The 21,714-nt window shown below is 46.8% G+C and overlaps 1 protein-coding gene across 1 annotated transcript in view; it reads left to right on the top strand.

Moving 5' to 3' along the window:
* The window catches only part of PDX1 (pancreatic and duodenal homeobox 1), a 30,310-nt gene extending 23,305 nt beyond the window's left edge, over positions 1-7,005 (top strand). Inside the window, exon 2 of the mRNA XM_086933460.1 lies at positions 4,712-7,005. Within this exon, the coding sequence (XP_086789586.1) occupies positions 4,712-5,100 (389 nt within the window). The 3' untranslated portion in view covers positions 5,101-7,005. The remainder of the gene's footprint in view (positions 1-4,711) is intronic.
* The last annotated feature ends 14,709 nt before the right edge of the window (positions 7,006-21,714 follow it).

Here is a 21,714-nt window from a genome sequence, read left to right as displayed (position 1 = left end):
AGTGATCATGGTTTCCAACTCTTGGGTTGTTGGCTGGTCAAGGTCCTTGGTTTTTCCCGTTCTCCCGTCTCCACTGCGGTCCTCTCTGATGTTGTCCATTCAGTGGCTTCTTCTGTCGGTCTGGAAGTTGAGAGGCAGGGGTGGAGGAGTGGGGGTCTACCCGAGCATTTAGTAGTGGCCATTCAGCAGTCCAGGAGACCTTCTACTCTCAAGTCCTATGGTCATCTTTGGGGTAATTTCCAGCTTTGGTGTCTAGCTCTAGAGTTGTCTCGTCTGATTTGTCCCCTGCCTGTTGTCCTTGAGTTTCTCTTGGGAAGGGGGTTGAGAAGGGTTTGGCTGTCTCCACTTTGCGTGCTCAGTAGGCTGCTGTCTGAACTTTCCGTTCACCTTGGGGGAATTTGTCTGATGTGAACTATTTGGTTGCTCAGTTGCTTCTCAGTTTTTCCTTATCCTGTCCTGTTGTGAGACCTTCTTTTCCTCTTTGGGACCTCCCTTTAGTGTTGCATGCTTTGGTGGTTTCTCGCTTTGAGCCTTTGTCAGATGTGGATATGAAATTTGTGACTTTCAAGGGTGTCTTATAGGTGCACATTCCATTGGCTAGGCACCGTGGTGAACTGGGGGCCTTGATGGCGCAGGAGCCTTTTTTATCCTTTTCTGACGATGGAGTGGTTCTGCGGTTGGATTCTTCCCTTGTTCCGAAGGTTCCTTCTCAGTTCCACTGCTCCCAGGAGCTGATGCTGCCTGCTTTAAGCTTAGGGCAGGTGGCGCTGGATGATCTTCCTTGGGATAAGCTTTGCATTTGTGGGGCTTTGCGGATCTATTTGGACCGCACCGGTCCTTTTTGGGAGTCAGACTCCCGTGTTGTGTCTTTTAGTGTTTCTTCACATGGGTACCGGGCTTCTTTTTCGTCCATTGGTCGCTGGTTAAAGCAGGTTATCATGTGGGCCTACTGACTTTCTGGCTCTCCTCCTTTAGCTGGGGCTCAGGGGCATTCTACTAGGGGGATGGCGGCCTCTTGATCTGAGGTTTGGGTGTGTCCCTGGCTGAGCTCTGTCGGGCTGCGACCTGGGCTTCTTCTAATACATTGTGAGGCATTACTGCATTCAGAATGTTCGGGTGATAATGTTAATTTTGGTTTGGGATTTCTTCAGGCAGTATGCTCCTGATTTCCTCCTTTCTGTGCTTTTTTCAGTAAATCACTGGGTTTGCTGCTGGTTCTGTGTCCTGTTGGTTTGTTGTGTGATGATGGCCAGTTTCTGTTTGGGTATTCTCACTTGTTATTAATGAAGTGGACGAGGACAGAAGGGACCTGGGTGTAATGTCCTATGACTTACTGGTAATCATCATTACTACTGGTCCCGTTGTCCTCATCCCCTTCAGTACTACGCTCCCTCCCTCCCAGACTAACCGGCCCTCATCTGGGGGGGCTTGTGGTTCAGGAGGAATGCTGGGAAGGGAAGGATAGTACCAGCATTCCTTCATTCTTTTTTTTGTCGTGAGATAGGATTATCTCACTTGTTATTAATGAAGGGTACGAGGAAAATGGGACCAGGGGTAATGAAGATTACTGGTAAGTAGTAGGACATTTACACCTTCAAATGTGATGGGAGGTGGGGTGAGTAAAGGTTGAGGGAGAGCAAATGGCACAGGACCTATTAGTAAAGTAGTACCTTACAGGTGAAGTTCATGTTTTGAGGTTTTGTGGTGCAGCCCTCATTAACCCTGTCAATTTCAATTCTCCTCAAAGTTTAGGTTTTTTTCTGGATCTATAGAACCTGTATAGATACCAATTGTTGCCCTACCCATAGGTCGCAGAGTTTTCTCCGTACCTCTGACTCCAATGCGGTGCTAGTTTCTCCAAGCAAGGTGCCAATATTTTGTTTCAAATTTCACATGATGCTGAAAAACAATGTACCATTTACTTCTGAAGTAAATTAAACACCTTTTCCCATATAACTTTAAAATTGGATGGATGTTAGAGATCTTTTTTCCCACCAACCTAAAAGGAGAACAAAAGCCATGATGTTTATGTGACTCCGACATGCCCATATCTGCCCACCCAGGGATACCACCCATTGTAGAGTATTATGGGAATTTTGTGAATAAAATTTTTTCCAACGTTTTAGTTTTCACATCTGTAATCCATGAATGTATTACAATCGGACAAAGGTTAAATATCAAGTTATCATGATAGTCGCGCATACTTAAATGTTGCCAGGCCTGGAACGGGGAGTAATGTATGGGTTCTGGAACTACCAGACCCATTCCAGTACGTGATACCCTGATTTCGGGAGTATTTCTATACACATTCCACGTCCATTCTGGGGGGTGGGAGGGCGGGGTTTGTTAACGGAAACACCAGTGGAGTTATCAATGCAAGTCAGCACTCGGACATTTCGTATTCTTCCAGATACTACTCTGCACTACTTGTAAACAGGTCCATAATGTAATAGTATGTCATTACAATGATTTAAATCGATGTGTGCGGTTTACGGTTCAATATATTTGTTGAAACCCAATACACATGAAAAAACAGTGCAGCATAGACCATTTTTTCAAATTCTCCTAAGTTGCTGGATAGATAGATAGATAGATAGATAGATAGATAGATAGATAGATAGATAGATAGATAGATAGATAGATAGATAGATAGATAGATAGATAGATAGATAGATAGATAGATAGATAGATAGATAGATTACACATGTTTAAAGAAAAAGACCATTGTGTGTCTCAAATGCATGTATATTTCATGAAATCCATGAAAGTTTCATTTGTGGTGAAAAAACTGAGGGGAGGTTTAATGTGGTCCTAAAATTCAGTATATAGGCGAAAAACTATGCTTCGTAATTCGTGGTCTTCAAACTAGTACACTTATGACGTCTGTCTATGGTCGGTCACAGCCACAAGAAGGTGCTATCCTTCCATGGAACCCGGGATCGTCGAGTGCCCACCTCGGAGCTCTGCGTTTCCTTCTGGACAGTTAAAATGGCACCGGTGTTAAGTGATCAGCGGACCTTCGAAGCACTGTCCAGCAACATCTTTCTTGCTTCAATTTAAATTAATATCTACTAAGCAAGAAAGCTGGCCATGTTTCTACGTTTACAATAATTAAGAAATAAGAAGAGAAATGTTGAGGCAAACATGGAAACGCATCCAGCCTTTTAAAAACATTGGTTCAAGAATGTAGACATCTAAACAGCACCGGTAAAATAAGTAATCAGTTATAAACCATCCGTGCTTTGATTTAATGTCATTTTGATCCATTGGGTTTAATTCTACACGTGTTAAGTATAGATCCAATCACATCCCATTCCCAAAACGTAATAATAGCTTCATGCGTGCCATCCGAACTAGCCAGAAGACACAACCGAAGCACGTTAATGTACAAGTACAAAGAAAAGTTTAACAGGGAAAAGAGACGCGTATGATGAATTGTTTGAAGTTGAGGGTGTAGAACCTAAGAGATCTTTGGGCTGACCTCAAGACCCCTGCTCCATCCGTACAAAGGGTCCAGTAATTCCAATTATCCAAGCTGTCCTGGCGTCCTCCTGCCTCTTAGAGGCTGGAGTCCAGCAACGTTAGTGTGACCTTCATAAATCGGATACCTGAGCTGAGCTCTAGTCCTCCCGGCTCGGAACTTAATCCCGCTTCCGTGTAGCTCCTGTACTTCAAATGTGTAGGATGCATATGTAACTCATCTACTGGATATGGTTATGCTGAGTTGAATCCTAAATGTTCGCTCTCTCCATCGCATTCTGATTTTTGCAATCAAGTCCCAAAAATCGCTATTGTCAAATCAAGGTGTGTACAGCAAACCATGTTCGAAATGCTCTGCTACAACAAGAACGTTCTCTGTAACGGAACTATGTCTCATTGGAGCTGGGTTCGGAAGCGTCAAATACTTAACTCTGATATGTGACTGAATACACGTGTCAGTATCATTTGACAGTGCTACCCTCTCAGAAGCCCCTTACGAAGTGTGCTGAACAAAAGCTAAACCGCCCCTTCCGGTAAACGTAACTGATCCGCTGTAAAAGATTAAGACTTTTAGAAAATGTTTATATTTATTATCATAAATGGTTCACGTTTGAGAAGAGCTAATCAAATAGTTCATCAAATGTTTGGCAAATATTTGACAAGTAGTAAAGTATTCTCTAATAGTTTACCGAATATATGATTAAAAACATCATTCGAAGTGTTCGTCAAATAGAACTTCTTCAAGTGTTCGCCAATAGTTGCGCAAGTATTCGCAGAGCAAGCATATAGTTTGGAGCATACCTTTTTCAAGTATTCACTAAATATTTTCGCAAGTATTCGACGAAGCTGTATCTCCAACCCAAAAAAGTTTTTTTTAAAATAACTGTGATATTATTTTATTTATTTATGTAGCTTTTTTATGAATAGCAATGAAAGCATGTTTCTTCTATGCATAGGATTGTACTTACAAAAGCCCGGAAATAACAAACTACCAACAAGTAGATGTTTGCTTTAAGTTTGTAAACCGTAAATTGGCCAACCATTTGCCGAATACTTGATTATTCCGTAAATGATTGCCCACTATTCGAATACTTTGCACAGCTATTCGAATGTGAAGTCTGAACCTGATCCGCTCCAGTAACGGCTCGTCTCTGTGTGTTTTGGCGCCCCCTGCAGAAGAAGTGGAGTACCTCTCTCATGCCCGTTCTAACCTCTGCTTCTCTCCCCACAGGTGGCTCGTACCTGCTGGAGCAGGAGGAGAACAAGCGGACGCGGACGGCCTACACGCGGGCGCAGCTCCTGGAGCTGGAGAAGGAGTTCCTCTTCAACAAGTACATCTCACGGCCGCGGAGGGTCGAGCTGGCGGTCATGCTCAACCTCACCGAGCGCCACATCAAGATCTGGTTCCAGAACCGCCGCATGAAGTGGAAGAAGGAGGAGGACAAGAAGCGGGGCCGCGGCGCCGACCCCGAGCAGGACTCGCTGGTCTCCTCGGGGGACCTGCTGGGCAAGGAAGAGCTGCACGGGGCGGGGGAGGCCCCCGGGGACCTGCTGCTCTCCTCCAGCCTGGCTCCCCGCTCCCCATCAGGGGGCCCTAGCAGGCTGCCTGAGAAACGGTGAGCTCCTGGGAGCGGCTTATGCAAGGACATACCATGCCCAGACCGCTGGGCATAGAGGACTGCAATAAACGAACCCTTGGGGGCGACGATCCCCGCACCTCTCCAGGACACTTTTAAGGGGTTATTGCGCCCAGCGCCTATATTTTGTGTTGTCAGTTACAAAACCAAGCAGGGAGCTCACGTTTTCCACGTCAGTTTTCAGTAGATGTTGTGATAGAGGGCCTTATTTTTATTCTGGTACCTGGAGTTTTGCTAAATTGTCACAGTGCAAATGCCGGACTACAAGTACCAGAATGCACAGCACATACAGGCCAGCTTTAGCAACTCTAACCAGGCAGCGTGCAACCTGAGGTACCTAAACCTGCTTGTATTACTGTAGGGCTTTTATTGTTTATGTGTTCATGTTTGCTTCTGTGACTGGCCTGTGCAAGGCTGACCTTTCCAAACGCGTTTCCTGAGTAAAGTATTTTACAGTGGTCTGACGTCCAGCCTCGTAATGCACAGGCTCACCCAAGTTTTGAGCACATCCGAGATAATTGTTCTGCAGGGCAGGCTGTTTATGAAAAGCTGTGTGTTCCTCGTGCACACATTTGCCTCGCGCCCAGTATTTTACATGTCCAGATCATCTACATGATTGGGGGTATTTACTTGTTAGTTAGCAGGAGATTCATAACAACGAGAATTTCATTATGAAACTAGCATGTGCATTTATTATGGAGGAAACACAGGCAGAATAAAAGGCGCAAGGAAAACAGACTCCAACGTAGACAGGCACCCTAAAAAAAAATACGATTTTAGAGAAGACAGCCCTGTATAATGATTTCTTCACACACACACACATGCACGCAGAATCACGCACACATAAACGAGAAAGCACATATACAGATAGGCACACAAAGGACCAGACACACGCACAGGTACACGCACATACAGAAACATGCACATTCGCGCAGAGTACACACACAGAAACACAGCCCTACACAAAGACTCGCTACAGCCACGCGCACATAACCCCACGTTCACACATACGCACACACGCTCTTCCATTCACATACTCAGACACACACACATTTATTTCGGCTCCAGAAGAAATGTCAGTTTGAGAAATTGAAAACGCGGGTTATTTAACCATTAACAACAAATGAATATTCGAGCTGTTTCTTACTGTATATTCGCAGTAAGAGTTTTCCGTTTGCGCTCCAAATCTTACATTTGTTAGGTGCACATTGTTGTTGGCGTTTCTGTGCACGTAAATATATTCGGATTCGGAGCCCTGTGTCCGTGCACGCGTACGCTAAGAGTCCACAGGGGCACTCGGTGGCCTCACAGTTCGCATCCTGTCAGCCAATGAGCTTTAAAAAATCTAATTGGACCAAGGTATCAGCCAATCAGAGACAACATACACATTACTAGCAATTGCTCAAAGCCATATTTATAAAAAAAAAATGTCGGCCTTCTCATCAACTAAAGGAACGTTATGAAACCGCGTGTACCAGTTTCACGCAGGTCAGAGTATCTTCTGCTATTTGGACCCTGGGTCTGCCTTTATTCTTCAGTCTTTTAAACGGGCGTACATTTTAAAGCACCAAGGAAAGCCCTCATTTAAAATGTTCTTGGAAACAGATATACCATCCCGACAGCACCGAAGTCAACATATCCCTGCGGTGCCAGGCTGTAAGCGGGTCTTGAATGCGGCAGAATTTGGCATTTTTAAATGTCTGTCCTAATCAAAGTACTGTGGAAATATTTTCTGTAAACTGTTTTAGCTTTTGATGAAGGTGGATCATACTGTTAACAATTCGTTTCACAATCCGTTTCAGTTAGCAGCCAAAACACTGCATTAATGACATTGGTATTTAAATATTCATATCAACTTTATTAAAAAAAAATATTTTATGAAAGAGGAGTAAACTGTTCACGATTCTTTTTTCGGTTCTTTTTACCGTTAGCAACGAAAACACTGCATTCATGGCATTGGTATTTAACTATTTACCGTATAACCTTTATTAAAAATGAAAATACGTTGATATATATATATATATATATATATATATAACATAACAGTCGAATGTTGTCCAATATTGCCACCAAGGTGTTCTAGTGACATCACAACCCAAGAGGCCAAAGGCAGAGTGTTTTGTAAATGTCAACAGAACTCATATACGGCATTATAAGACCATGTTACCCGTTACCTATTTTGTGTTTTTTATAACATGCTTTTTGGGGTATTTAACTTGAAAACTCTGTTTCTTTAAATTGCAACTACCACTTAGGCACCAATTGCTACAAGAATATTTAGGCTCACCATTCATTAGTAAATTGTTGTTAAAACAATGGACTAATGCTGAAATCCAGATGATTTATGCAATTCTGTGGCTGCAGCATTTACCACGTAATATTCAATTTGCTCCATTTGTCACATTAGTTGCTGGACAAGTTGCAAACCTTGCACAACAATATTGCTTCTAACAAACATGGGAAATATTAATACTACTAGAGAATGTGTCACATAATTTGCACTTTTTCCCACATACCTAATAAACCATGTCACATGGTTTGGTTCTCTATGTTGCCTTATCCTAGGAACCCAGTCAATGTTAAAGATTTGTGGGTTTATTCGGGGTCTGTAATTATGATAATGAAATCCGTATTTCACAGGGAACCATGAAGTATTTCCCATATTTTACAGTTCCCTGTAAAATATGGATACAACTGTATATCTGTAAGAAAGTCCCCAAAACAAGTATACACACACACACAGATATATATTTCTAAATCCTCAGCTGGGCAGTGGCAATTCTCTCCCCACCGCTTCAACAGCAAACGCGGACACGGAACAGCAGGTAGGTGCAATTTTCTTCATTTGTTGTTAAATGCCACCATTACAATTCTGCTCCTCCGAGCCTTGTTCACATGACAATGCGACATTGGCAGATCGCAGTTTTTAAAGTGACAGTGCTTAATTTGAACTCCACCACGTGACAGATCTTACAGTAGAAATGGGAGACATACTACGACGGTGAGTTAAGTATCGTAATGTTATAAATAACAGCCCATCACATATTTGGAAGTATTTTGTCCTGTTCAATAGTTGGCCAAATATTGTGCTACTCAAAATAAATATGTGCAAAAACAGCAGGTGTGCAAACAATGCATGTGCTATTCACATTTCAATCATTGTACATGAAATTCATAATAAATATGTGCAAAAATACCAAGTGTGCAAACAACGATATATATTTTATACGTTACACTCTTTATACTTGAAATACGTAAATCAATGCATTAGGCCCCTATCATGAGCCTATACTCAATTTGGATGTAAATTTCTTGGTACCATAGTTATCGTGAGATAAATCCAGGTAAAAAATGTGCAAATAGCCTTGACGGGAAACATTTCAATCCCATTTGTGCAAAGTGTGCAAATGTTAGAATCATAACCCGTTGTAAGCAATGCCAGGGCAGCCTCTATATAAACACCACTGATGGGTACAGTTTATTATTTCATACATCTTTATCCCAATCCCTCTGATGGTACATGTCTCGATTCTAATGCAAAGGATGCATGAATATCATCATACATCTGGCCTATGTGGTATACAACCACATTTAGGTCGTTATTTATGACGAGTCAAACACATATTTGAATGTGTGTGGCATCCTACATTATACAGGATTACCAGGTTGAATCCTCAAAATGTCAATATGATTTAATATTGCATTTGTTTTTCTATTTGCATGACACATATATATATACATATATATATATATACACACACACAAATATATATTCACTGACAAAAAAATAATGGCTAAAGTGGCATTATAGCTAGGTGTTGGAAATCATTTAGTAAATCGCATCTCAATAATACGCTGCTTATGACCTCACATATTACATATTTGGCGACATCATTGATTACAATTAAATATCAACGTTGCTTAAACGTTTAGCTGCATGCATCGGCCGATGCCCGCGCTCCCTCCCCAGTGCGTCTGTTGGACATTGGCTGTCATGGGAGAGGGCTGTAGAGGACCCATCGGTGGTTGTACCAGAGTGTTCAGACTACTAAGGAAAAGTTTAACCAGCTGCCCAAGTCTTTCTTTTTGTTGGAGGAAATGGCGATCAATGCGCAGGGCACGCTGACATAATATCCCTGCAAATGAAACTGAAATGATCTGATCGTCTCATTTCACTTACACTAGATCAGTGCTCAGCAGCATATCTCAGTTCCCTGAGGACCGATTTGCATGGGGAAGTTGTCAGTGGAAAGAGGAAAATCTCCCCTTTCTAATGATGGCCGTCCATAGTGGATCCCTGCTTGGGGGTCTCCACAGAAGGCAATCCCCTTGCAGAGATTCACCCACTAGACACCAGGAATAGAATTTTGGTGGGGTGGCACCCTCTCCATTGGCCCGGGCTCCCCGCCCCAGTGCCCAGTGCCCTGTAGACTTTCTACGCCCCAAGGGTTGTATTGGAGAATTCAACCCTAATCTGTTCCACTGGGGGGAGACAGAAAGCCCATTAGACATGGGAAATGTAGCCCACCATATTTGTATCGGGGAATGCCCATTTGGACATCAGCCAGTGCCACTCACACCAGGCACCATAAGTCTTATTGCCCCCCAAGAGTGTTAATGGGGGTGTTTACTCCCAATTTTCCCAAACTAGGGGTCAGAATGCCTACTATACACCAGCATTTTATTAGAGTATAATATTTTTTGGGGGAGGGGCAGAGAAGCCCTCTAAACATAGGCCTTAATTCCCATCGTGCCCCATAAGGCTTTCTGCCCTCCTAGGGAGCTGAATGGGTTGTTTACCCCCAATCTTCCAACCAGGGGCCAGAAAGCCCACTCAACCAAAGTGTTTTTTAGAGTATAATTGTTTTTGGTGGGGGAGTTGGCGCCATGGCCATGGGCCAGTGCTATCCCCCACCTAGGGTCCCACAAGACTTTCCGCCCCCCCTAGGGGTTGATGGGTGTGTTTATCCCCAATATGTCCCTGTAGAAGGCCCACTAGGCAAAAGGATTTTTTTGATTAAAGTTTTTTTTTTGGGAAAGGGGTCCCCCTGAGTGGGAGTCTGTGCTACCCCGCCCCAAGCCTCATTAGTTTTTCTGCCTCCCATCTGAGGGGAGATGCAGGTGTTCACCACCAATCTGCCCCTTTGCGCCCCCTCCCCCTCCTCCCGGGAGACAGAAAGCCCACTTGACACCAGGGATATATTTTGTTGTGTAGAAAAAACATGTTGTGTGGGTGGACCACCCTGGTGTTGAGCCTATCCTCCAGCAATAGAACCCCAACAGTCTTTATGTCCTCAAGGTAGGTGGGGCGCAGAGCCCCATTCCCATTGCAAGCAGGAAGAAATGTTAATTCATTTGTGTTTAGATTTAAAATATGGGGATTTGTCCTTAGTTGGCCCTTGCCACTTTATGGGCATTGGTGTAACCAGGTTTTGGACTCCAATTGAGTATTGCAAGATTGCTGAGGGTCACTTCACCTATCCCCTTGTCCCTAGGAAGATCTGCATGGCTGAGGTATTAAAGTCCCTCGGTTGCCAATAAGCCAGATCGAAACGTTGACGCTACCCCCACCGCACCTAGACCAATTCCCCTTCCCCATTACCCCTATTTACAGCCTTAAGGAAACTCTCCTTACAACTTTAGAAAATATAATTCAAATGAATAATTTGCATGTGGCCAGGTTGCATCTAACTGTTTATTCGATATCAGTTTTGTACAGTCTTGTAAATATAAGCCCTATACTTTTCTACACACTTTGAGCTTTCTTGACACCTATATATACACTTGCGCACTCTTTCTTACACGTTCCCTAGAACATTCTCCTACCTTCTTGACCTTCTAATGATTGTTTTTTTAAATGATTAAATACATATATTATAATAATACTTAGTGGTTTTTCTGCACATCTGTTTGTTTAAATTATTTTCACGATTTACAGACGTCTGTGAGCTGATTAATGTAAGCCCAAATAAGTTGATAAGTCTGTTAAATTAACTCTTCCTTGAATAATTGGTCCAGGACCATTGTTTCTTTATAATAAATGATACCCAGGTCCAAGGACCATTTGGGAATACCCCATTGTTTATAATGGCTTCCTTATGATGTATGGCTTTGAGTTGCATGGTAGCGCAGTACCTTTCTTTGCACCCGTCCCACCAGGTTCTCAACCAATAATGTTTTGACTTTTCAATGAAGCTTCTGTTATCTTCAAATGCTTTACTTGACCTGGGGCTGCGCGTTGACTCCACCTGCACCTAAAGTCGATTTCGCACTTCGATGGATGCACATATGGCATACATGAGCATCTTCCTGGATCACAGCAAACTTTCTGGGAGGGCACTGTTGCTCCATTCGTTACTTATCCCCTATCTTGTCACCAGTTGTAGTGTCCTCTCCAGCCCGGGTACCCGCCAATGACTTAGCCATACACAGAGCTTATAACACATTTTTATTCCCCTGCGTTTAACTGCGAACTCAACCTTCTAAGCCTGTATTCACTCCACTCCACTCTAATGCTTACATCACAATTCTACGGAGTCCATCAGGAGCCACAAGTGTTCCATAATTGCAAACTCACACTACACTACACCTTCTAACCACACCCGTCATCTGAGAGAGGGTTCTGAAAGGAATGGCAAGTCCCACTCCACAACCATCACAATATAATATAATGCGCTCATAATAAGGCGGACAGGATATCCATCATATTTGGGATGGGTTAGCCCTTCCACTAGTCTAAATCATTTCCCAGTTTTAAACCTGTGCATGGAACTGTAGTTCATGCACATTCAGGTCGGATAATCACAGTCTCTTTGTAACCAACCCACACTCCTCACATCCAAGTATCACTCTGACCTCCTCTGCCTTCCCCAGTGCACTGCATCCCCAGTGAAATCTGAAAAGAGCACACTTCTCTAGTTGAAGTCTCCATATAAAGCACACTTTTCCAAACTGTTAAGTGACCATGACGTGTTACTGGGCCTGTTGGAATTATATGGTCTGTTATAATTTCTGGGAACCCTTCCTTTTCACCCTGAGATGTGGCTGCTGAAAAGTGAAACTCTGTTGAAAAATGAGTAAACACCAGCATAACTGATTCCAGAATTAGTGATTCCTCATTATTAATTAGTCTTCCAGGGTTCTTCTTTTAATCTCAATTAGCTCAAACCCCTCAGTGTTACAGATAGCTCTGGTATTGGTAACTTTTGGGGCAGAGTTAAAGCGTAACCAAATGGGGACCTCATAATAAGGCCCAATATGCATTTTACTAACACTGTCTTTGTGTAATCCCTGTACACAGTGTTTCTGTTAAAAATACATTTTATCCCCCTATAAAAACGCTGCCAAGAAAGCCTTTATTTAGAACTAAGAATACAAGATGGTATTTCACTATGTTGATTAGCGAAAAAAATATACATGATCTCCCAACTTTTATTTTACTTTTTGAAAATGAGATCTATGTGGTAATTGCAACTTTTTAAAATAAAATCAGCAGAACATCTGTGTTTGGAACACCATTTGTTCACCAAATAGGATCAAAATCATTGAAAAAGCGTTTTTGTGGAATCGTGTCAAAAGCGTACAAATCTGCTGATAATTGCGAGAACCAACAGAGGTCAAAGTGTACCCAATACAAAAATATAGTGGTCTGTTTAAATTCAACTTGCACAAATGCTTGAATTCCTTACTGGCAATCTTCATTACTCAGATTCTTCCTTACTCATCCCAGTACTCACTCTGGGATTGAGTGTGCCAATTCACATCATCCTTTCCACCATTCTCCAAGCTGTGCATTTCTACTACTTAGGTGGAGATTCTGCCCGCAGAGCTCAGCCATCCCATCAACACTTCCTGTTCCCTACTGTTGGAAGGCGGTGACCCCAGGGTTCAAGAGGACTATCCTAACCACCCGGAACCTCCTCTCCCACAATTACTGCCGAGTCTTATCGAGGGGGGAGTCCCCGCCGGGGAGGACACACTGTCGACACACCACACTTATGAACGGACACTACACCGTGATTCTTTATCAAGAAAGACTTTATCAAGATTAAAAGTAAGGAGCAATACACAGCGATCGAGAGATCGCGAAAGTCTCGTAACGAGGGATCGGGGAAGCGGGACAGTCTTAGGGGGCCAGCGGCCACGCAACGCACCCTGCGCACAGTTCTCAATCCTTGAACTGGAGGGTACGGGGGCTGGCGATGGGACTTGCTGTCCTACTCACTTCTGGTTCAGGATGATAGTGAGGGTAGCGTCGATGGCCCAGCCGGACCAGAGTGTTCTTCAAGCCGCAACGAGGTTAGCAGTGCTTGGTCAGGAGTACTCCATCGTACTCGTAAGCAGATGGAGCCGCGACAGTGTCAGCAGGGCTCCGATGGTTCAGGTCTCGTGTTCCGAGAGGGGGCCGCGACAGCGTCAGCAGGGCTCCGATGGTTCAAGTCTTACTCTTCGAGAGGGAGCCGCAACAGCATCAGCAGGGCCCCGAAGGTTCCGTTCCGTAGGTTCGAGGATGAGCCGCGACGACGTCAGCAGGGCTCAGCGGGTCAGAGTCTGTTCTCCTCAAAGTCAGCCGCGATCAGATCAGCAGGGCTTTCTTGTCCAAGATACAACTGCCGACTAGATGGAAGGCAGGCTGTCTTATAGTACTGGAGCTCTTTGATGTCCGGACCCTCAGAGGCAGGGGGCCGGAGGTACGAGGGCCAGGCGCCCGATTGTCTGGGCGGTTGGTTCTTTGGTGCTTTGGACCATGCGTCCCGGGAATCCCAGACGCCCATCAAGGCCTCGAGCCAGCTCGCTAGGAGGCCCAAGGTGCGATCGAAACCAGCCCCCAGGGATAGTTCAGAGGTGTGAGGGAAACCAGTTCCTCGGAAGGGGGCCGGAGGTGTGATGGAGGTCTTGGTTTCGGGTACTTGGGGAGTCGTTCACCCCCCGGGCGGATCTGGGAGCGCCGGACGCGCATGCTTGGCTGTAGCCAGGAGTGGCCAGAGGCTGCCGAAAGGAAAGAAGGCGGCCGGCCGGCCGGCCGGGGTGGCAAAACATGGAGTCTGATGGCCGCGTGCATGGGTGCAGGCACGCGGTCTGGGGATCGTCTCAGGTCCGGGGTAGGAGTGTCATGTACAGTTCTGGGTGGACGGGAATCAGTTCCACCCATAGATCTGGAGCTGTGGAGATCAGCGAGGACCACGCCACGAGGCCGGGTCCAACATGCGTCCTCTCCAGCTGAAAGACGAGGAGAACTACCCATCCTCTTGGGGGTTCTCTTCGCTGAGGCGGAAGAAACGGGACAGGCCGTTGGCGTTGGCGTGGTCGGCACCAGGCTTGTGTTCCACAGTAAAATCCATCCCTTGGAGGGAGATGGACCAGCGTAGCAGTTTAGTGTTCTCTCCTCTCATTTGCATGAGCCACCGGAGAGGACGGTGGTCGGTCTGTACCTGGAAGTGGGTCCCGAACAGGTAGGGCCTCAGTTTCTTCAAGGCCCAGACTACTGCGAAGGCCTCTCGCTCGATGGTGCTCCATCTCTGCTCTCGGGGAAGTAGCCTTCGGCTGATGAAGGCTACCGGATGATCCATCCCCTTGTCATCCACTTGGGAGAGCACGGCCCCGATGCCATGCTCGGAGGCGTCGGTCTGAACCACGAACTCTCTGGAGTAGTCAGGGGCCTGTAGGACTGGAGCGGTGCACATGGCCTGTTTCAATTCTTTGAAGGCCTTCTGACAGGCGGGGGTCCAGATAACCTTCTTGGGGTTGGCCTTGGCTGTCAACTCGGTGAGGGGGCCTACAATACTCCCGTACCCCTTGATGAATCTGCGGTAGTACCCTGTGAGCCCTAGGAAAGCCCTCACCTCGATCTGGGTCGTGGGGGTCTCCCAGGCATTGATTGCATCTATCTTGGGTTGGAGGGGGGCCACGAGGCCGCTGCCGACCTGGTGCCCTAAGTATACCACTGAGCTTTGCCCTATTTGGCATTTACTAGCTTTAATGGTGAGCCCGGCTCGACGCAGGGCTTCCAACACCTCCCAGAGGTGGTGCAGGTGCTCGGGCCAGTGAGCACTGAACACCGCAATGTCGTCTAGGTAGGCTGCACTGAAACTTTCCAACCCAGCCAGGACCTGATTGACCAGTCGCTGGAAGGTGGCGGGGGCGTTTTTCATGCCGAAGGGCATGACTCGGAAGTGGAAATGGCCATCCGGAGTGGAGAAAGCAGACCTTTCTTGGGCCCTCTCCGTGAGGCCGATCTGCCAGTAGCCACTGGTGACATCGAAGGTACTGAGGTACTGAGCCGACCCGAGGCGGTCAATCAGTTCGTCGGCTCGGGGGATGGGGTGTGTGTCGGTTCGGGTGACTGCGTTGAGTCCGCGGTAGTCGACGCAGAACCTCAGCTCAGGAACGGTGCCGGGGGCGGCGGCCTTTGGAACCATGACCACGGGGCTAGCCCATGGGCTGTCGGAGGCTTCCACCACTCCTAGGTCCAACATTTTGTCGACCTCAGCCTTGATGCAGGCTCGGACTCGGTAGGCTCTGTGCCGTACCGGAGGGCTGTCCCCGGTGTCCACGTCGTGGATGCACCAACTGGTGACGCCGGGCGTGAGGGAGAAGAGGTCTGAGAATTTTCCCAGCAGGTGGCGACATTCCTCTCGCTGTAAGGGGGTGAGGGAGGAGGAGAGACTCACTCCCTCTACGAAGCCATCTTGATCCTTTGTACACAGGAGATCGGGTAGAGGGTCCGTTTCCTCTTCCTCTCCGTCGTCGGTGGCAAGGAGTAACCCCAACTCAGACCGCACAAAATGGGGTTTGAGCCGGTTTACGTGTAACACTTTCAGGGCGTTTCGGGCTGATTTTGTATCAACGAGGTAGGTGACCTGGCTCTTGCGCTCTATCACCTTAAAGGGTCCAGTCCACTTGTCCTGCAAGGCACAAGGTTCCACTGGGGACATGACCCAAACCTGTTGGCCTGGTTGAAACTCGACCAGAGTGGCATTCTGGTCGTACCAGCGTTTCATCTCCTCTTGGCTGGCTTCCAGGTTGGCCTCGGCCAGTTCGCGAAACTTCCGCGTCTGGTTCCGGAGGGCCAGGACGTAGGAGAATACGTCGGGGGTGTGCTCGGGGGGGCTGCCTCCCAGCCTTCCTTGACCAGGCTGAGTGGACCCCGGACGGGGTGCCCATAGAGAAGCTCGAAAGGGCTAAACCCCAAGGATTTCTGGGGTACCTCTCAGTAGGCGAACAGGAGGCAGGGTAGGAGGACGTCCCACTTGCGTCGCAAGGGCTCCTCAAGACCCATGATCATACCCTTCAGGGTGCGGTTGAACAGCTCAACCAGGCCGTTGCCCTGGGGATGGTAGGGGGTGGTGAACCGGTAGGACACCCCACACTGTTGCCAGAGGGACTTCATGTACCTGGATATGAAGTTCGTGCCTCGGTCGCTCACCACTTCTCGGGGAAAACCCACCTGGGAGAAGATCCCCATGAGGGCCCGGCCCATGACTGGGGCCGTCACGGTCCGGAGGGGGATGGCTTCGGGGTATCAGGTGGCGTGATCGACCAGAACCAGGATGAACCGGTGGCCTAAGGAGGTCCGGGGGTCCAGGGGTCCGACGATGTCGATCCCCACCCTCTCAAAGGGGGTACTGACAACCGGAAAGGGCTGGAGGGGAGCCTTGCGCTTGCCTCCGCTTTTGCCGCTAGCCTGACACGTGGGGCAGGACTTGCAGTGGTGTTCCACATCAGCCCGCATGTGGGGCCAGTAGAAATGGGTCACTAGTCGTTGGAAGGTCTTATCTTGGCCCAGAAGCCCTGCCAGGGGCACATCGTGGGCCAGGTTGAGGAGGAGTCTGCGGAAACGTAGGGGTATCACGTGCACACGGGCTGATCCTAGTTCCGCTGTCTTCTGTTCACTGTACAGTAGGCTGTTTTCCCAGTAAAGGTAATGGGAGCCGGACTGGTCTCCAGCGGCCTGGGCTGCGGCCTGTCGGTGGAGCCCCTCCAGGGCAGGGCAGGAGGTATGCTCTTGGCAGAACTCCTCTCGGGACGGTCCTCCCTCTTGGCGCCACTGGGCCAACTCGGGGAGATCTGCTAGGGTCGGGACTGGTTCGACAGCTGGTCCGAGGGGACCTTCGTCGGATGCGTTCTCTTCGAAGGAGGGCTGATCGAGGACCGTAGGGTGCTCGCCGCCCTTGGGGACATCAGGGGCTGAACTGGGGAACTCAGGCTCTTCGTTCTCGGGGTTGGGCCTTCTGGCGGTCATGGCCCGGGTGCTCACACAGGCCCATTGGGGCAGTCCTAACATGGCTAAATGGGTCCTTCTCTCTACCTCTTTCCACTGAGAACTCTCTAAGTCATTCCCCAGGAGGCAGTCTACAGGCATGTCCGTGCGAACTGCGACCCGCAGATCGCCCGAGACCCCCTCCCACTCAAACGGGACCTGGGCTATCCTGCAGGTGCGGACAGAATTATCGGCTGCTATCACCCGACAGGAGGTGTAGGGGATGATCATGGACTCAGGAACTAGCGTGTACCTAACAGACGTGATGCTGGCTCCTGTATCCCGAAGGGCTCCTATGCTGCGCCTGTTAACCTTCACTGTTTGGCGGTACTTCTCGGTGTTGTTGGGCAGATAATCTCCGGGGGTCATCTCACTATTCCCCAGGGAGGCTAGGACCATGGCTGCGGGCTCCCACTCCCCCTGTTCTTCTATCTCTTCCTCTTCTAAGGCTACTGAGGATATCTGTCTAGTGGCGGGCCCAGTGGGAGTGGATTTCGGGGTCAGGGGACATCGGGGGTCACCGGCATAGTGCCCGGGTTGCTGACACTTGAAGCACGTGGAGCTGGGGCGGAGCCCCGGGGGACCTGCACTCGGGGCGGCTCTCGTCGCGGGAGGAGAGCGCGGGGTCTGGTTTCTGGGGGGACTACGCTGAGGCCCTGACTGGGAACTTTGCTGCTTGCCCGACCTCCCCCACCACGTTGGCGGGAAGATCCTTGGTCGTTCCGTAGGGGGTCTCCCCCGGGCCCCTTCTGGACTCGGGTGGCCACCCATCGATCCACTTCCACAGCCAGTTTCCGTGGGTTGGCGAGCTTGCTGTCCAGGAGATGCTGTCTTAGTTCCACAAAGCAATTTGCGGACAGGTGCTCGTAAGCCACTAGGTCGACTAGGCCCTCGAAGGTGGTCACATTGCTGCCCTTGATCCACCCATCTAAGACCCGGGTGTAGTAGTTCACATAGTCCACCCATGTGGTGCCAGGAATCTTCTTGCACTCCCTAAACCGCTGGCGATACATTTCTGGCGTTAGGCCGTAGCGGAATAAGAGAGCATCTTTCATGTGTGGGTAGGCGTTCATGTGTGCCGTCGGTAGATCCTGCAGGGTGTCTCACCCCTCGCTGAGGAAGCGGCTCCATAGGCCGGCCCCACAGTCCTTCTCCGGGACCCGGTGGGCGGACATGGCCACCTCGTATGCTTTGAACCATTGCTGGATGTCATCTCCTTTGTAAAATTCCTTTACAACGTCATTGGGGATATGTACCTTCGTTTCTTTGGGGACCACCTGCTCCCCAAGGCCCGGTGATCCGGTTGCTTCTTTTCTGGCTTTCAATTCGAGTTATTTGAGGCTGCGCTCGTGCTCGAGCTGAAGTTTCCATTCTTCATGCTCCCTCTGGAGCTTCTTCTCCTCTAGCTCTCCCTGGAGCCGCAACTGTTCCACCGCCAACTTTTTTTCTGCGAGTTTGAGTTCACCCTCTAATTTGAGGCGTGCCAGTTCGAGCTCATGGCTTTGGTCACGTTCTCGATCGGCCATCTCCTCCGATGACCGCTCTCTCCCGGTTGCTGGGCTCCGGGACGGTTGCTGGACTCTCTCACCGGTCGGTGTACCGGGTTCGGTCGGTGGCCTCCCTCCCTCGTCTTTGATCGGGAGATCGGGGGATGCTCCGGACTCTACCCAAGCGGTCAGCGCTTGCTGGAAATCTTCCTTAGTACTTAGTCCGGTACTCGGGATACTCAGTTCTTTGCAGAACTGCTTCAGCTCTCTATGTGTGTAATCTTCCAGGAGGTCCTTGTCGAAGGTTGTCTTTACACCAGATTCTCTAGTCGTCATTGTTGCTCTTTTCTTGTGCGTTTGCTGCGTGTAGGTTCAGGTAGTGTGTCAGTGGTACGATCTTTCAGACGTAGGTTCGTATCGCGTCGCTGCCACCAATGTTGGAATACAGTTTAAAGCAGGGGAAACCCAATAAACCCTTGTAGGCTTGGGCAAAGTACAATTCTACACGAAGAGGTGCTACAAGGGATTTGTTTTTAGATCATTTAGTCTAAGTTCTGAGTTGTATCTTAGTTACACTCAACAGCATCCACAGATCATAATTAGAAAAAACCGAATGACTTTTCGGAAATGTAGTAACATCATCATAACCAAAGATGGGAAAATTGAATTATATACACTTTAAATGCATCATTCAGAGCAGCTTTATAGTTATGAAAGAAAAATTGATTTGCTTAATAATTATAATGCCATTGTGGGTTTACCTTAAAATTGACCACCAGTCCTGTACTTGTGAACGTCTAACAGGTTATTCATGATGACAATTCAATCATACCAATGGAAAGTGTATCGCTTTGAATGTTCTCCTAGAAGCATCTTTTGAATCATCACAAAGAATTTCCAAAAGTTTTTCTAATACAGAGGCTGATTTGAATTTATCACTGAGATAATGGTAAAGAAACAATCGCCGAATTTTAATTATTAAGCAAATCAATTTTTCTTTCAAGTCATTCGGTTTTTTCTAATTATGATCTTTTTAAAAAAACAATTATTTCTTGAGTAATACAACATGCGGGACATACTTGGAAGGTGTTTTGTCCATGCAAACATTTAATGTAATTTAATAACTGCAGAGCTTTTTAGATATGTTATTCAAAAAATAATTTTATTTGATATTGATTCATTGTTTTAAATAGGGAGTCTGTTCTTCAGCAATTGAATCATCCTTGTCCTGATGATGGTCTTCTTGACTTCAGCAACCGAGACCGAAACGTCGACATTTCATCAACTCCACTAATGTTGTTTCATAACACACATTCGTAACCACATTTAATTGATCATTTTGGGTTATGTTTTGTTTAGCAATTTGGAGCTGATGTTTTTAATCATGAACTACAGATAAGTTGTTCTCATTCTTTGTTCATGATTTGTTGCTATCATTAATTTGTATATTTATCTCCCAATATCTGTTTTCAGTAAAGATTTTCTCAAATATAAAAACCCCCTGCTCTGCTTTGCCTTTTTACCTTCCTTTGATTCGTTTTCTCACTTAAAAGCAATACTGTTATCCTGTGGATGCTGTTGAGTGTAACTAAGATACAACTCAGAACTTAGACCAATGTTGGAAGGCGGTGACCCCAGGGGTCAAGAGGACTCTCCTAACCACCCGGAACCTCCTCTCCCACAATTACTGCCGAGTCTTATCGAGGGGGGATCTGGGAGCGCCGGACGCGCATGCTTGGCTGTACCCAGGAGTGGCCAGGGGCTGCCGAAAGGAAAGAAGGCTCAAAGACCACAGTCAGAGTGTATATAGGTGAAAATATTGTTATTGTCCTTCTATTTTCTTTCATACAACAGTGAATTGTTGTCTGACTATACAAAAGGGAAAAGATCTCCTAACTGCAATGAAAGTCAGTGTAGACCGTAGGAAGGGATTTTGGGTCTAGGGGAGAACAATGAGATCCTCAAACTCCTTCAAGTATGATGGCACGATGCACCCAGTTCACCTAACGGTCTAGATGTGGTACTGGCAACTAAAAAACAGACCTTGAGAGGAAATGTCCTACATGTAGGCTCAAATGGAGTCCTATGCAAAGGGAAGAACCAAGAGGTAAATCTCAAGATAGAAAGGGGTTACAAACTCTAGGTCTCAAAAATTCAAAACTTCTGATTATTTTTTTAATTAAAGGTTCTACAGCAGAAAGGTAATTCCAGGGCAAACAATATACCCGGATGTCAGACCACTGTAACCTCAACAGCCTCCTCCAAGAATTGAGGAATATTTGAAGTTTATTTTATTTATTTATTTATTTAATGCGATTTTATATAGCGCGAACATTACCCGAAGGTGTCAGAGCACTTTACATGAGGTGGACCTTGTTTTTATTTATACCATTAACTGGAGGAGGGTGTGCCCACCTAAGTGCTTTTTAGCACTACCTCTTCACTCCCCCTTTTTGATTCTTTGTTTACGCTTTACATAAGAACCAGTTGCGATACATAAGGACTTAGGATTACATGAGTTACATAAAAGATACAAACAGAAAAAAATTGCAAATGTACAAGTAGTAAAGTCACAGAAGGAAGGGATACAGCTGAAAACATTGCAATTGTACAAGTTGTAGAGTCACACAAGGAAGAGATACAGAAAAGGGATAAACTCTAAGAGTCACATAGTATTGGTAGAGAGTACAAAGATCTACTGCACATACTAGTGATTAGAGTTATCTCTATATACAAAGGGAAGGGCTGCAAATGGATATACTCTAAGAGTCACATAGTAATGGTAGAGAGTACAGGCTTACTACATATACTAGTGATTAGAGTTATCTCCATATACATAGGGAAGGGATAC

This window comes from Lissotriton vulgaris, chromosome 8 (genome assembly GCF_964263255.1).
Source record: "Lissotriton vulgaris chromosome 8, aLisVul1.2, whole genome shotgun sequence".
NCBI lineage: Eukaryota > Metazoa > Chordata > Amphibia > Caudata > Salamandridae > Lissotriton > Lissotriton vulgaris.
The sequence above is the reverse complement of the archived record's forward strand: the minus strand, read 5'-3'. Positions and strand labels throughout refer to the sequence as shown.